This window comes from Hemitrygon akajei, chromosome 1, assembly GCF_048418815.1.
Source record: "Hemitrygon akajei chromosome 1, sHemAka1.3, whole genome shotgun sequence".
Classification (NCBI taxonomy): domain Eukaryota; kingdom Metazoa; phylum Chordata; class Chondrichthyes; order Myliobatiformes; family Dasyatidae; genus Hemitrygon; species Hemitrygon akajei.
This window is the reverse complement of record NC_133124.1, coordinates 36,565,602-36,583,656: the sequence shown is the minus strand read 5'-3', so window position 1 is coordinate 36,583,656 and position 18,055 is coordinate 36,565,602. Positions and strand designations below refer to the sequence as shown.

The 18,055-nt window shown below is 39.0% G+C and overlaps 1 protein-coding gene across 5 annotated transcripts in view; it reads left to right on the top strand.

Annotated features, from left to right (window-relative positions):
* Positions 1 to 18,055, top strand: part of cspp1a (centrosome and spindle pole associated protein 1a) — a 154,596-nt gene that overhangs the window by 66,414 nt on the left and 70,127 nt on the right. For all 5 annotated transcript variants that reach the window (XM_073040986.1, XM_073040996.1, XM_073040978.1 and 2 more), the window contains exons 14-16: positions 11,280 to 11,398; positions 16,749 to 16,860; positions 17,796 to 17,916. In XM_073040986.1, coding sequence (XP_072897087.1) covers positions 11,280 to 11,398; positions 16,749 to 16,860; positions 17,796 to 17,916 — 352 coding nt within the window. The remainder of the gene's footprint in view (positions 1 to 11,279; positions 11,399 to 16,748; positions 16,861 to 17,795; positions 17,917 to 18,055) is intronic.

Below are 18,055 nucleotides of genomic sequence, written 5' to 3'. Positions count from 1 at the left end.
TTGGCCCTTGTGATCCTTTTGCACTTAATTAACATATCTGTAGAATCCTTCACCTTGTCTACTAGGGCAACCTCATGCCTTCTTTTGGCCCACCTGATGACTTTAAGTGTTCTCTTGAATTTCTTATACTCTATAAATACTTAATTTATTTCTCCCTGCCTATACCTGCTATGCATTTTGGTTTTTTTAAACTAGGGCCTCAATATCTTTATAAAACCATGGTTGCATAAATCTGTTATTTTTATCTTTTATTCTGACAGGCACAAACAAGTTTTGTACTCTCAAAATTTCACTTTTGAAGGCCTCCCACTTACCAAATGCACCTTTGCCAGGAATCAGCCTGTTCCAATGAAAACTTGACAGATCCTTACTTATACTATCAAAATGATTTTTCTCTAAGTTAGAATCTTAATCCACAGATCAGACTGATCTGTTTCCATATTTACTTTGAAATTGATGGCATTATGATCACTTGTTGCAATCCTTAATGATCAACTCCAATATCTTCCCAACCACTGAGGTGAGGCTAAATGCCTGTAATTTCCTTTCTGCTGCCTCCCTCCCTTCTTAAAGAGTGGAATGACATGTGCAATTTTCCATTCCTCTGAAACTATGCCAGAATCTAGTGATTCTTGAAAGATCATTACTAATGCCTCCTTGGTCTTCACCTGCTACTTTCAGAACCCTGGGATGTAGTTCAGTTGGTCTAGATAGATGACTTAACTATTCAGATTCAGATGCAGTTCATTGTCATTTATAACCACAAATACAGTGCAGTTAAAAAATGAGATAACATCCTCCGGAATGATATCACGAAAAAGCACAAAACAGACCACACAAGAAAAACTACATAATGTTTGGTAATCCCCAATCCAGAGTCCGGAGAGGCTGCTGCGTATCGATATTGCGCTACCGTCTTAGCATGTTCCCCGGAAAGGAACTACAAACCCATCAGACAAACCTAAAGCTACAAGACCTACACAAAACCACATAGTTACATATAGTTATAGTTAACATATAGTTTCAACAATGCAGACAAAACCATAATTGATAAAAGACTAACTGACAAAGACCACATAATTATAACACATAGTTTCAACAGTGCAAAGCAATACCGTAATCTGATAAAGAGCAGTCCATGGCACGGTTAAAAGAAAATCTCAAAGTCCCGACAGCCCGTCATCTTACGCAGATGGTAGAAGGAAGAAAAACTCTTCCTGCCATGAACCTCCAGCGCTGCAACTTGCCAGTACAGCACTTTGGGAGCTCCGACCACAGTCAACTCCGAGTCCGTCCGAAAACTTCGAGCTTCCGACCAGCCCTCCGACACAGAGCACCATCTCTGCCGAGCGCTTTGACCCCGGCACCGACCGCCAAGCAACAGTCAAAGCTGAGGATTCGGGGCCTTCCTCCTGGAGATTTTTCAAATCGCACAGTAGCAGTGGCAGCGAAATGGGCATTTCAAAAGTTTCACCAGATGTTCCTCTGTGCTTCACACGTCCGTCTCCATCAGATCAGGATTGTACACGGCCCCTACTTACAGATAACAGATATTCATTCCTGGAGGGGCCGCTGCGCGCTGCGTTGCGCCGCCATCTTGCAACAGCTTCAACTATCAGCTTCCAAGGTACCTTTACCCTGGTAATAGCAACTGCACTCACTTCTGCCCTCTAATGCTCTTGAACTTTCAGTATACTGCTGGTATCTTCCACAGTGTAAAATACTTATTCGTCATTATCCATTTCCTTGTCCCTTATTACTGTCTCTCCAGCATCATTTTTCAGTGGTCCAGTATCTATTCTTGCCTCTCTTTTATCCCTTATATATTTGAAAAAGCCTTTGGTATCCCCTTTGATATTATTGGCTAGCTTACAGTCTTCTCCCTCCTTAGTTAGTTTTTAAAAAGATAACCAATCCTCTAAATTCCCACTAAATTTTGCTGCATTTTATGCTCTCTCTTTTGCTTTTATGTTGTCTTTCACTTCACTTGTCAGCCACAGTTGCATCATCCTACCTTTAGAATGCTATTTCTTTGAGATGTATCTATCCTAAACCTTTGGAATTACTTCCAGAAACTCCAACCATTGCTGTTCTCTTGTCATTCCTGCTAGTCATTCTAATCAACTTTGGCCATCTCCTCTCTCATGCCTCTGTAATTCCCTTTGCTTCCCCCTAATATCTAACTTTAGCTGCTTCCTCTCAAATTGCAGGGTGAATTCTATTACCGTAGATTCCGTACTACAGAGTGCACCTGATTAAAAGCCGTAGGCTCTAATTTTAGAAAGAAAATCAATTTTGTACTTGTACAAGCCGCACCGGATTTTAGGCCGCAGGTGTCCCACGTTGTAATATGAGATATTTACACAGAAAGATATTACACGTGAGGATTTTTTAACTTTTAATTAAATCTGTATGGTAACATAAACAAATACATATTGCAAATGCTTTTTTTTCGAACCGTGCCTGTAACACGGCTACTTTTAAATATACATACGTATCGGTAACACACAAATTACGTTGCGTATACTTTTTTACTGAACAGTGCACAAACAACATTCCAATATCTCCTAACGACTGGTAAAAAAATATATATACTGCAGCCTACCAGGAAAAGTTATTGATCGCCTTTAACTTAAAAGCAGCGTTCTTGCGCGGGTCTAATGCGCTCCCCCCCACCTTTCCGTTTATCGCAAACCGGTATTTCCCACAAGACGCGGTGAAACCGGATGTGATGTCATAGCATCCCGGGATGTAGTACAGAAAACAAATATAGTTAAAACACTTCTAACTTTAACTAGAAAATATTATAAACTAAATAACTGCCATAAAGGCAGCACAATGCTTTTCTTCGAGTGTTTTCCATGTTGATGAGGGTGAGTACAAATGACTGATTTACAATAATTTAATTGTGAAAGTGCGCTTGATTTATCGTACAATTTCATTGGACCTCTGTGAACTTCTCATCAATTTTATTGGTCTACTGTTACGAGGCAAAATGATTTTGGCGGCATGAAAAAAAAACATGCATTAGCCGCACCGTAGTAAAAGCCGCAGTGTTCAAAGCTGTTCAAAGCGTGGGAAAAAAGTAGCGGCTTATAATCCGGCATCTACGGTATATTATGATCACTGTCTCTTAAAGGTTCCTTTACCTTATGCACCTGAATCAAATGCAGTTCTTTACTCAACACCCAATCCAGAATAAAGTTTCCCTAGTGGGCTCAACCACAAGCTGCTCTAAAAGCCATCTTGTTAGCATTGTTGGGTACAAAAGCCTGAAGCCATCAATTCAGGAACAGCTTCTTCCCCTCTGCCATCCGATTCCTAAATGGACATTGAACCTTTGGACACTACCTCACTTTTTTAATATATATTATTTCTGTTTTTTCAGGATTTTTAATCTATTCAATATATGTATACTGTAATTTATTTATTTATTATTAAAATTTTATTTTGTTTTTTTTCTTTTATATTATGTATTGCATTGATCTGCTGCTAAGTTAGCAAATTTCACGACACATACCAGTGATAATAAACCTGATTCTAATTCTACAAATTCTCTTTCTTGGAATCCAGCACCAATCTGATTTTCCTGATCCATCTGGATATTGAAATTCCCCATGATTATTATAACATTGTCCTCTTTTTAAAAATTAATTTTTATGAGTTTCTACAATGTGACAAAACTTTTTTAAAAAGTAAAAAAAAGAGGTTTATGCAGTGCAAAATAAACATATCAAATGCACAGTTCATAACAATTAAGAAAAAGCACCCATAGTAGAAACGTATATAGTTACCACCTCACCCTCCCACTACCCAATTCCAAGCCAACCTTATGTTATATAAAAAATTTAAGCAGAACTTTTATCACCACAGAGCTGTATTTATAAAAAGAAGGTATATTGCCTACTACCTGAACTATAATATGTTTACACATCAAAAAAAAAACATAAATCTTATCGAAAGAAGCTAGAAGTAAGGGATTTAAATGCAAAAGAAAAAAGGGAGGGATGTACCCTTAATCTAAATGGGAATTATGAAAATATTTATGAAAATATTCAAAAAAAGGTCCCCACACCTTTTGGAACTTTATGTCCGAATTAAGAAGTGAATAATGAATCTTTTCAAGGTCTAAGCAGGACATAATGTCTCTTCCTTTTTTCCTTTCCTAATTTTCCTTTGTCTGACAAGGTTTGGGATTCAATTCTCAAATCAGTTAATTCAACTTCTCTTATGTGCTCGCCACTGCCTTTTACAGTTCAAGGTTATACACAGGGCTCATATGTCTAAACCTAAATTATTACGGTTCTATCCTGATATTAGTCCCTGTTGCGATAAGTGTAAAGGGGGCGAGGCTTCTCTTATTCATATGTATTGGGCTTGTCCTAGCTTGGAGAAATTCTGGAGACCTTTTTTTTAACTTTATCTCATATACTTAATTGCTACTTGGAACCTAACCCTCTGATTGCTCTTTTCGGTACTTTGGGAGAAGTTGACATGCATCTGACTCCGACTAAGCATCGTACATTGTCTTTTGCCTCTCTTTTGGCTAGACGTGCAGTCCTTCTTAGGTGGAGAGATGCTGCCCCACCCACTCATGCTCAATGGCGCAGAGACATTATGTCCTGCTTAACACTGTCCTTTTGACATGTCTTTTCTATTTCCTGTTGTAATTTGCAGCCCACATCTTGGCTACTGTTTGAAGGCATGTGCATCACTCCCATCAGGTTCTTTTTACCCTTTCAGTTTCTTAACTCCATGTCTTTTGATGTCACCTCTTTCTAAGGATTTGATTTCATTTTTACCAACAGAGCCATAGCACCCCATCTGCCTGCCTGCCTGTCCGTTCGATACAATGTGTATCCTTGGATGTTAAGCTCCCATCTATAACCTCCTTTCAGCCATGACTCTGATGCTCACAACATCATACTTATGAATCTCCGGCTGCTCTACAGGATCATCTACCCAATTCCGCTTTCCGTGTGCACTTAAATATAACACCCTTGGTCTGTATTCATCACTCTTTCTGATTTTGTCTGCTTTGCTATTACCTCTGTTCATTACCTAATAACAAAATAAATGTTACTGAAACAAACAAATGATTTACCTAAGTGGGAATCTAAGTATAACCTGACAAATTTATTTGGCACTTTCACTTTTTGATGCATCAATTTGCAAAATTTCATTCTCCACACACTTCGGTGTGTACACATACATGATTGGCTTTTTCTACAGCATTTCCAAACCCACAAATCTTTATCAATAAATGACATGGATACCAGGCAAGCAGGGACCTGCAATTTCCCATCCAATTTGTAAACCATTCTAATTTGAATATTTTGCTGAGCTCAAATTCTGAAATGCAAACAATACAAATATATTTATAACAATGACCAGAATTAAGGAACTGATGGCATATTGTGGCCAGCACACAGAGTATATCAAGAAAGTGGAGGAACACATAGTGTTGTGAAGGCAGGGAGTTTATAGAAGGACTTAGACAAGCTGGGAATGACAAGGAAGTGGCAGGTGGAGTACAGCATAGGGAAAGTGGGTTATTTGGCAGGAAGTATAAGAATGTAGACTATTTTCTAAATGAGAAGAAAAATCAAAAATCAAAGGTGTAAAGGAACTTGCGTGTTCTAGTTCAAGATTTCCTTAAGGTCAACTTGTAAGTCCTAAGACTTCATAGTAAAGGACACAAATGCAATGTTAGCATTCATTTTGAGAGGACTAGAAACTAAAAGCAAGGATGATTCCCTTGCTGAAAATTGTGGTGTTTGCCTCCATCCACAGCTTTAGATCTGTCCATGATAGGAAAGAGCAGGAGTTGGATACAGGTTTCCCCCGCAATCCGAAGGTAGAGCGTTCCTATGAAACCGTTTTAAATCGAAATGTCATAAAGCGAAGAAGCAATTACCATTAATTTATATGGGAAAATTTTTTGAGCGTCCCCAGACCCAAAAAAATAACCTACCAAATCAAACCAAATAACACATGAAACCTAAAATAACACTAACATATAGTAAAAGCAGGAATGATATGATAAATATACACCATATTTGAAGTAGAAATATTGTATGTGAGGTGTAGTTTCACTTATCAAAATCGGGAAGACAGCGAGCCAAAATCGATTTGGAGAAAAAAAAATCGGCACGTACACACGTGCATGTACATGCCTACGTACACACGTGCACATATGTGCAAACAACTGCCCGCACAAGGTTTCACAGTCATTGTAGTCTTTCTTGGGGTAAACACACGGGTGTCTTTTTTCGTAAAAGTGAAAATCCTCTTTGGTTAGTGAAAACAGGTACTAATGTAGGTCTTTTGTAACAGCGAGTTGTCATAAAGCGAACGTTCGAAAAACGGGGGATGCCTGTATTGGCCGGATTGAATTCTTCAGTGGGTAGCTTTCAACAGCACAAGCTTTGAACATAGAACATTGAACAGTACATCACAGGAACAGGCCTTTCAGCCTACAATGTTATGCCAGACCAAATAAATTATTAATTAAGTGGCCAACTAAACTTATCCCTTATGCCTATATAATGTCCATTTCCCTCCATTTTACTCACATTCATGTGTCTATCCAAATGCTGTTAAAGTCCCTAATGTATCTGCCTCTGTCATCACGCTAGGCAGTGCCTTCCAGGCACCCATCACTCTCTTTGTTTAAAAAAAAACATGCCTCTCTTACATCTCCTTTAAAATTACCACCTCTCACCTTAACTGCATTTCCTCTGGTATTAGACATTTCAACCCTTGGGGAAGAAGTTATTGTCTGTATATTCTATCTATGTCTCTCATAATCTCATCAACTTCTATCAGGTCTCCCCTCAGCCTCCGCCACTCCAGAGAAAATAACCTAATTTGTTCAACCTCTCGTTATAGCACATGCCCTTAAATCCAGGCAACATCCTGGTAAACCTCTTCTGCTCCTTTTCCAAAGCTTTGACATCCATCCTAAAATGGGGTGATCAGAACTGTATGCAATACTCTTAACTAGACTTTTATGATAATGCAACATAACTTACTAACTTGTAAACTGCCTTGACTAATAAAGACAACCACCTTGTCAGTCTGCATAGCTGCTTTCAAGGACTTATGAACTTGAACCCCAAGATCCTTTTACATTTCACCTACCAAGGTGCAACACTTCACATTTGCCAGGTTAAACTCTGTCTGCCATTTCTCCAACAGTATAGAGAACTGATTCTTTACCAATCATCTACGTTATCCACATCACCATGAATCTTTGTATTGTCTGCCAACTTATCAGCTCATCCATGTATATTTTTATCCATTTATATTTTTATATTTGTGATATTCATCAAACAGCAGAGGTCCCAGAACAGATCTCTGCTTTGCTAAGTACTTCTTTATCAACACACACTGTTACGATACGGCAACAATGGATATAGAATTTGAGTCCAGTTTTGTCACATACCCTGTGACCGGGTTAAAGAACCAGCAGAAATGGAAAATTCTTTGGAGTCTGATACCACTAAAACTAATAGTGTTTATTAGTAAACTACGCAATACGGTACTATAAATGCAAATATAGCAAATAGGTTAGCAATGATATATCTGTACATAAGTGTGGAAATAGGAAAACCAAGCTTCTTCAAGTCTAGGGGTAAATGAATCCAGTCTTACAATGATATATAAGAAAGGTCAGTTCAATGCACGAGGTTGCTGTTTTTGGTAAGAGAGAGAGATTTATAATCCAAAGGCATATGTTGTGAGAAGGCAATTATGTCGATATTCCAAAATAACAATAGCAGTAGGTTTTATCTCTGAAGTTGTTCCACTCCACACGCGAAGTATCACCGACAGTGATCTTCAATGAATATCCTTTCAACACAAGTGGTACCACACCCAAATTCAGCTACAGGTCATCCCAAAGTGGTGACCACAGGATACTCGAACAGAATCCACGTATGGATTATCACGAACAGTAGCTTATCACTGAGGTACCGTCTTCAAGTAGTAAAACTACTAACCCAGGCCAGGATTATCACACACAGGTAGATTCCACACAAGGTTACCTCAAACACACAACTGTGATATCCATTTATCCAGGTCTATGACGTACAAAATAACTCCTACAGTGATTTGCCAGTGGGGTGCCTTTCTTCAGTGAACTACCACACCCAAACAAGGGTAACACACAAGTGGTAATCACAAAGGTTTCCCCCTCACCAGAGAACCCACTCCTGTGGATTAACTACGTGACAGTCACACCTTCGTAGTCGAATGGAATTCAAACTCACCCTTACGGGCTACAGAGGAGAGAGTCCAAACAGTGACCTCTTTGTCACTAGGTTTTTTTCTGTTTCAAACCTTCTTCTCCCCTCTTCTCTTCCTTTGAAGTTACCGAATGTGACCACAAACAAAGGTGACTGTTCTTCAGTGGTGGAACTATCACCCAGACAAGGGAGGACACACAGGTAGTTCCCGACCGATCGCACCTTTTCACACTGTGAGCCACTAATCGATTTCCCTGAATTGATCCTCCAAAACCCCACCTTCACGTGGGTGCACAAAGCTCGTTCAGTGTCCCATGGTGTGTCTGCCCATGTCTTAGCAGACCTGCTTTTTATCTCCACACGCTGGACACCGGCTGTCCATCAACCGGCTCCTTCCTGCTGTCTCAGCAGGAATCTTAACAAGCAGGCAAAGTGTCCTTGGAGAAAATTAAACAATCAGCCGAGGAACCATAACATTAAATCCTCTCTCTCTCCCTCCCCTCTCCCCCCTCTCTCCCCTCTCTCTCCCCCCTCACTCTCGCCCTCTCTCTCTTCCCCCTCACTCTCACTCTCACTCACACACACTCACTTCATAGGGTCAGTTCTGGACCCCGTCTCAAACTCGGTTTGTCCATCACAAGTTTTATAAACAAATAAGCATTTATTAAACACTGCTCAATAAAAATGAAAAGTAAACAAACGACTAACTTAACCGGAAGTTAACTGCTATACAGCAACTCGAACGGTTCTTAAAGCGATAAATGTGAACACAGTTCTTAAAGCGATAGATGTGAACACAGTTCTTAAAGTGGTAAATGCGAAAGTTTAAATGATTTATACAGTCAATTAGGGGAGACTTTCCTGAAGTAACAAATTCCTTGATGATGTGATGTTACTGCTGATCCTAGCTGAAATATGCCTTGCCCAAAGGATTTACAACAAAGGAAATAAAAACGGCTTAAAGGAACTGACCTTTTCCCTGGCAAATAACACTGCGCTCAACCCTTTCTGCTCTTACAGCAGGGATTATCTCGGATGCAAGTTACTATTTCCTTGAATGAAGATTAAATAAGGTCAATCCTGTATTACCACCGACAACACCAACTTTACTCGATCCTTTGGGTTCCCGTACTTCGGTAAATCTTCACTCTCCAATAATTAGACTTTAAAATTAAATCGAAGATACATCAAACATAACTGGCAGTGATTTTAAAAAACTGCTGGCACAACTTACAGTAGAAAGTAAAACTCCACTTTAAAACAAAACTGTCATGAGATGAATAGGCAGCATAACAGAGTAACTGACGAATTAAACAACAAACTAACCTATGTCACAGCAAGGCTTTCCTGTTTTATACCTGTTGGAACAGGCCATCACATGACCTCCCACTAGCAGGAAAATTACATCACGTGACCTCACACTGGCAGGGAATTACATCACCCCACCATCACAAGACCATTACATCATGCTCATCAGATACTCAATTACATCATGGTCATAAGACGGTCACAAGATACCCACGGGGTATGTAACAACAAAATGCTGGAGGATCACAACAGATCAGGCAGAATCTTTGGAAGGAAATAACTTGTTGACTTTTTGACTGATGGGAGGTTTTGGCCTGAAAAGCCGTCTGTTTATTCCTCTCTCTAGATGCTGCCTGAGCTGCTGAGTTCCTCCACTATTTTGTGCCTGTTGCTCTTGTGTCTTTACTTCTTTATCAGTATAAAGTGTGGTGATCAATATGGTGTGATTGTTAATGGAAACTTAGGGGGACCAGCAATGACAGTTCCAAGAGCAAGACTGATATAGTCAGTGAAGAGTGACTTTTTTGTCAACTATAAGGGTTTTATAAGTAATGGGGAAGAATATTAACCAAAATATCTGAACTAATCCAACTATTGTAATACCTGAGAAAGCTTCATAACATAGAATATAGAACTGTTCACTATATTGGCACCACTGGTATTGTTGATTGTCTTGAGTCAGCACATTGTTCAGAATGGTTACAAGATACATTGCATCAATTTGCCTAGGGAACATTAACTGCATTTCATGGTCTCTTAGCTCATTTGTGAATGATAGGATCAGCAATGTTATGGAATAACATCACTAGAAAGATCCTTTTCAATCTGCAGGCCATTTTAATTTGGCGATGTATGCCTAATAATTTGCATACACCTTTTTTATTCCATTTTTTGTTGTATCTAGTAATCAATTCTGTTCTGTTGGAGCAGCAGTCTACTAGTCATAACTATGGGCATTGATCCCAGTATCAGTATGCTTCAGCATGATGGAAAGGACTGTTCAGATAAATTGTGATGGCATTTATGTTAAAAAGTTCTGTGGCAGTGTGATGGTAGAGTATAATGTCAATAAATTATGCAGAAGGCTCTACCTGACTTTACCTGACTACCAGGTTTTAAAAGCAATTTGTTTCCTATCTTTTCATGCAAATTTTCAGTCATAGCAAAGTTGATAAGATGCATAGCTTAAAAGCAGAAATGTTGATGTCATAGTGAATAATTTGACTTGCAATGGGATTGTGAACCACAGTTACTGTATGTTTACATTTGTTAGCATGGGAGCTTTGCATTAATTAAAATTTACAGCATACTTTAACACACTTGATAATTTCTGTGATATATCGCAATTTTATGTTACTGTACTATTACTTCTCAGTACAAATCACAAACGAGAGAAAATGTGCAGATGCTAGAAATCTGAGCAACACACATAAAATGCTGGAGGAACTCAGCAGGCCTGGCAGCATCTATGGAAAAAAGTACAGTCGACTTTTCGGGCCGAAACCCTTCCAGTCCTGCTGAAGGGTTTTGGCCCGAAACGTCGACTGTACTTTTTTTCCATATATGCTGCCTGGCCTGTTGAGTTCCTCCTGCATTTTGTGTGTGCTCCTCAGTACAAAATTGGGAAATTGTTCATAAACTGTAGGATTTATTGAACTACAAAACAAACACATTTCCAATTAAATACGAAGAACTTTGATGTAATTTGTTTTCCTATTTTAGGGTCACTACTGTTCCTCCCCCTCCACCACCTGCGCTGACGGAACATTACCATACACCTTATGACAGTGCATATTATTTTTATGGGGCTAGAAATCCCTTGGATCCAAACTTGGCTTACTGTGAGTATATTGTTATATTGGAAAACAAATGTGACCAAATGGTATTTGGTTTTATTTCTCTTGAAATTATTTTTTTTAAATAGTAATAGCATTGATTTATTATGATTGATGCTTATATAAGATTGTGATGAATATTTTGTACAAACTTTCCATGTGGAGCTTTTAGCTTTTATTTCCATATTGCTGATAGGTAGATACTTTACTGAACCTAAAGGAAATTAGTGTCACCACAGCATTTTACAAGTGCACAGATAAACAAATATTAGAAGCAAAGTAAGAAAGAATAAAAAAAACAAGTTACCTTAAAAAGATGTAGAAGATCTACAGTACTTACTGACAGCACTTTACACCAATTCTTCGAGTGGTCAAATGAATTCCCAACATGACTTACTGAACTTCTTTATCCTTGTTAATTTCAATGGAGAGGAACAGCTATAAGTGAAGAATACGTGTAAAGTGTGGTATCTGCAGAAAGTTCATTTTGTAAAGCAGGGAAAAGTGGAAATACCTCATTCAAGAGATAAAAGAGATCCACTAGGAGTAATGTTGAAGTAACATCAAAATACTCAATAGGAAGCGTTCTAAAATATGGAAAATTGAATTTAAATTTACAGGGACTATGCAAACTCCAGATATGAAGCACCAGAAATCAGGATCAAATTTGGATTGCTGAAGCTTTGAGGAGCAATTATACTGGCCAAACAACTGTTCCAGTTTGCTTAGGCCTTAGCAGAGGCACTATACAGTATCAGTTAAGCTTTCACTTCCATCTATAACCTGTGTTTTGTCTCAGTGATGGACTGAAACAAGAGTTGACTCATCAGTTCTTTGACTTTGCTCTGTTGAACTGAACAAATCAGGTGGTAGGTGGGGGTTGCATTCCAGGTTATTTAATTTGGATATGAAGGCTAATTCAAAGCATGCTTTCTTCAAAGGGAATAGGCAGAGAAGCATTAGGACACAACCACATGAAAATCATGCTGTGGCCAGAATGCAATAACGTGATTATCTTTGCTGCATGCAAAATATTACACACTACTCAACCAAACTGGCATTTCCCGGGTATTAGTACTGAAACCTTTTTGTGATCCAGGGGATCATTTCAGATTGCATAATGCCTTTACAAATCCTGGGGTCTTTCTCTATTGAATCTTAGATCAGCTTGAAGTGAACATCAAAGTAGAATAGAATCAAATTCTGATTACGTAAAGCATTTCAACACCATGGACAAAGCAAATAATTTTTTTTTGAAAAACAGGCTGCTGTGTACTGCAGTGATTCTCTGATATTCTGTTGACAGCACATCCTACACCTGTCACCTTTACCACCTGGGTCCAGTACAGCGGGTCCATGGGAACTCTTCCACTTCAAAGTTCTCCAAATCATATTTAATCATAAATTAGCTTATAAATATATTGATGTTGTTTTCAGTCACTGAATCTAAATCTTGGAAGACAACAACATTGGTATTAATGGAGACTCTCCTTCACCTTCTCAAAGTATTAGCCATAATTCTTTATATCTTGTCACTAACGCAATTTTGGAGTGAAAGAATGGTTGGATCACATCAGTCTGAATCCAGCCTGTCCACATGTACATTTTTCAATTACAGTAGGCAGAATAAATTGATAATTTACACACATGAGAGATTTATTTGCTGGTCGATATGCCAGTGGCATTTAGGGCAGCAATGAAGGTCATCTCTCTCTGTTTCAAAGGATTCTTCATTTCTGTTTCTGTAACAAATGTTTTTTGACTGGTCAGGGTTGTTAGCCCTGAGCTGAACTTATGAACCTCGAGGACCAGCGGACCACTCTTAGTCTGGCCTCTACCCTTTGACCTGTTTGCCATGGGTGATCTTACCAAGAGCCAAAGCACAAGACCCTGATTCCAGCCAACATAGCTCTCTGGGTCATTGAGGCACGCAGAACTTCAAATCCTATGACAAAGTTGTGGTCCTCTTAGAGGACATGAATGATGCACTGTGAAGTAAGATGTGCTTTGAGCTGCAAATGGATTATGGGCACCTTCCCAGGAATGCTCTGGCAACTTTTGAATCCTTGGGTGATCAGTAACATTTAAAATAATGAAATGGATTTAAATTATTCGTACAGTATTTCAAAGCATTAAAATACAAGATAAGTTATCTTGGTAATGTATTGACATAGAAGTTGAAGATTGGCTAATGAACAGAGAACATCAATAGTAATAAAAGGTTATTTACAAGTTAGGAGCCTATGATCAGTGGCATTGACACTGCAGTTGTTACATGTTTGAGGGATGGACAAGACTGGTGGTGTTCCACGGTACAAATGCCACAAGTATGATAGAGATGGAGGGAGAGTTGTGTTTTCGATTAGAAAGAACACCATGGTATTACTCAGAAAGATATTCATGGGCAATTGTCTGATGAAGCTATTTGGGTGAAACTCAGATATAAGAAGGAAGTTATCACTTTGATAGGACTGTAGAGTAGCCCTCCCCTCACTTCCTGGTAATCAGTTGGAATTAAGGGAGCAAATATGTAGGGAGATCCCAGATTGCTGTATGAATAATGGAATTTTTAATAGTAAGTCATTATAATATCCATAATACAGCAGTTGGCAACGTTGGTGGAGGTGGATATGATAGGGTCTTTTAAGAGACTTTTGGATAGGTACATGGAGCTTAAAAAAATAGAGGGCTATGGGTAACCCTAGTAATTTCTGAGGTAGGGACATGTTCTTTGTGGGAACATGTGGGAACTTTGTGGGCTGAAGGGCCTGTATTGTGCTGTAGGTTTTCTATGTTTCTATATAGACTGGGACTGCCATGTCCTAGCACTTGGATGGAGTGGAATTTGTTAAGTATGTAAGGGGAAGTTTTCTCATGCAGTATGTACATGGACCTACTAGAAAAAGGGCAACACTTGACCTTTTGGAAATGAGTCTGGATAAGTGATTAAAGTGTCAGTAGGCGAGCACATTAATTAGGACCAGTAACCGTAGATCTATTACTTATAAATAGTTAACAAGAAAGATAGGACTGGTCTGGAAGTTAATTTCTTAAATTGGGGCGTCTAACTTTTGATGTTATTAAACATGAACTTGCAAAGTTTAACTGGGAGAGGCTGCTTTCAGGTAAAGGAATGTCTGGCAAGAGGGAGACTTTTAAGTGACAAGTCCAGGATCAGCATGTTCATTTTAGAATGAAAAGTAAAGCTGGTAGGGTTTGAAATCCTTGGTTGATGAAGGATATTGAGGCGTTGGTAAGGAAAATGAAGGAGGCATATGTCAGGTATGGATAGCTGGGATTGAACAGATCCCTTGAAGAGTACAAGGAATGTATGAGAGTAGAAATGGTCTTATATTGTGCTACCTTGCAAATGAGTCCTAGAAAAACGGCAGCTCTGACATGTGATTATTTTTAAGATAACATAATGATTTGAGTTTCTGGGGAAATGAGGAAGGTGCAGGATAGATGTATTCCAAAAACAAAGAAACACTTAAATGGCAAAATAGTACATCTGTGGCTGACAAGGGAAGTCAAAGCTAATGTAAAAGCAAAAGAGAGGGCATACAATAAAGCAACATTTAATGGGAAGATAGAGGATTGGGAAGCCTTTAAAAACCTACAGGAAGCTTATTCAGTTATATAAAAAAGTAAAAGCGAGATGGGAGGTGATATAAAACCACTAGAAAATGCCGCTAAATAAATAACAGGATAAGGAAGTGGTAAATGAACTAAGTGAATATTTTGCATCAATCTTCATTGTGGAAGATACTGGCAGTGTGCCAGGTGTTGAAGGGTGTGACGGAAGCGAAGTGAGTGCAGTTACTATTACAAGTGAGAAGGTGCTGAAAAGCTGAAAGACCTAAAGGTGTATAAGTCACCCAGACCAGATGACCTGCATCCTAGGGTTCTGAAGGAGGTAGTGGTGGAGATTGTGGAGGAATTCATAATGATCATTAAAGAATCATTGGACTCTTACATTGTTCTGGGAGGATTGGAAAATTGCAGGAAGGCAGCAGAAAGGAAATTATAGATCGGTTAGCCTGACCTCAGTGTTTGGGAAGATGTTGGAGTAAATTGTTAAGGATGAAATTATGGTGTACTTGCTAATACAGGACAAGATAGGACAAGGTGCCACACATGAGTCTGCTTACCAAGTTAAGAGCCTATGGTATTACAGGAAAGTTACTGGCATGGTTAGAGCATTGGCTGATTGGTATTAGGCAGTGAGTGGGAATAGAAGGATCCTTTTCTAGTTGGCTGCCAGTGACTAGTGGACAGAGGTTGTTGTTAGGACTGCTTTTTATGGTGTATATCAATGATTTAGATGATGAAGTAGATGGCTTTGTTGCCAAGTGTGCAGATGATATGAAGATTGGTTGAGGAGCAGATATTGTTGAGGAAACAGGAAGGTTGCAGAAGGACTTAGACCAATTAGGAGAATGGGCAAGAAAGTGGCAAATGAACTACAATGTTGGAAAATACATAGTCATGCACTTGGTAGAAGAAATAAAGGTGCAGACTATTTCCTAAACGGGTAGAAAATCCAAAAATCTGAGATGCAAAGGATCTTGAGTCCTTGTGCAGACCACCCAAAAGGTTAACTTGCAGGTTGAGTCAGTGGTGAGGAAGGCAAATGCAGTGTTAGCATTCATTTCAAGAGGTCTATAATATAAGAGCAGGGATGTGATGCTGACCTTTATTAAGCACCGGTGAAGCCTCAGGAGTGTTGTGAACCGTTTAGGCTCTTTATCTAAGAAAAGATGTGCTGGCATTGGAAAGCTTTCAGAGAAGGTTCACAAGGATGATTCTGGGAATGAAAGGGTTATCATGCGAGAAATGTTTGATAGCTGTAGGTCTGTACTCACTGAAGATTAGAAGGAGAGGTGGGGGGGGGGAATCTCAATTAAACCTTTCGAATGTTGAAAGGCCAAGACAGAGTAGATGTGAAAAAGATGTTTCCCATGGTGGGGGAGTCCAGGACACAAGGGCAGAGCCTCAGGGTAGGTGGCCGTCCATTTAAAATGGAGATGCAGAGAAATTTCTTTAGCTTGGGGGTGGAAATTTGTTACCACAGGCCAGATTATTGGGTTTATTTAGGGCTGAGGTTGATAGGTTTTTGATTGGCTATGGCATCAAAGGTTACAGGGAGAAACTGGGGAGTGGGACTGAGGAAGAGAAGAAAGGATTAGCCATGATTGTATGGTGGAGCAGATTTCATGGGCCAAATGGCCTAATTTTGCTCCTATGTCTTATGGTCTTGTACTTAATATTATTTAACAATATTTAATGTTCTATAGATTTTATGTATTATTTACTCCAAACTACAACACCTAATCCTTTAAACTTTATGATATAGATGGTCCAGGAGTCATTGGAACACATCCTGTATCCTTGATCAACCCTCAAAATGGGCTGTCCAACGTACCCATGCAAGGTTATCTACATAATTCGTCGGTAGATCAATCTTAGTAAGTTTTATCTTTCGTCATCTTCCATGTTCTAATTATCTGCAATTTCAACTGCTTGTGCAGTTACGTTTTAAAGTATCATATATTACAGAGAATAAAGCATATATCATCGAATTCTCCAACTTCCGGTAATTCCCTCCCCCCTCCCTTCCCTCATCCCAGTTTCACTCTGCCTCCTCTTCCAGCTGCCTATCACCTCTCTCATGATCCTACCTTCTTCTACCCTTAGTGCTTTCCCCTTACATTCCTTCTTCACTTTTCCTGCCTATCCCCTCCCTGCTTCCCTTCCCCCACCCCTTGATCTTTCCTCTGATTGGTTTTTCACCTGGCACCTACCAGCCTTCTCCTTCCCACCCTCCCCCCACCTTCTTTATGGGGCCCCTGCCCCCTCCTTCTTCAGTCCTGACAAAGGGTCTCGGCCCGAAACGTTGACTGCTTGTTTCCACGGATGCTGCCTGACCTGCTGAGTTCCTCCAGCTTGTTTGTTCATGTTGATTTGACCACAGCATCTGCAGTGTACTTTGTGTTTAGCATGTATCAATTACTGCCTTGCAAATGACCTTATTAAAGACATTCATGTCAAAGAAAATGTTGCCTAACACTTGTTCTTGAATGACTACTTCTAGTATGTAGGTGACCAGAACTTCACACAAAATTCCAAATGAATCATTTTAAATGTCTATCTCTATAGAATGATAATTATAATCAAAACAACACACAATCAAAACCTTGTTTCCCAGAGTAAATCAAAAGGGCTATTGACACAGGTAACAGTCCAAAACCTACTATCATCTGCCTACTTGCTGTTCATTTTACTTTATGAATATCATATATCAATATGAAAATAATATTAATTATTCTCTAGGTTATTTGAATGTTAAATTCACGTGACATATAACATTAGTCAGCAACTCTTGTCTTCATTTCATTTGCAGTGTGCCAAATGTTCGTGATGCCTCTACTTCTAAGAACTTAGATGGTGGATTCTTGCCAGAGCAACAAGCAGTTTTATCAAAGGAAAGTACACAAACTTACCAGGATTTCTTGAAAAAGCAGGTGAAACTATGTTTAAGTTTCTCATTTCATGCTATTTAGTTTGTCAATTTCTAATAAGTAAATATGAATGTTTTTGAATTTTTTCTATTCCACCAAAATAAATCTTTAATTAAAAGTTATTAGCATTTTAAAGCACAAT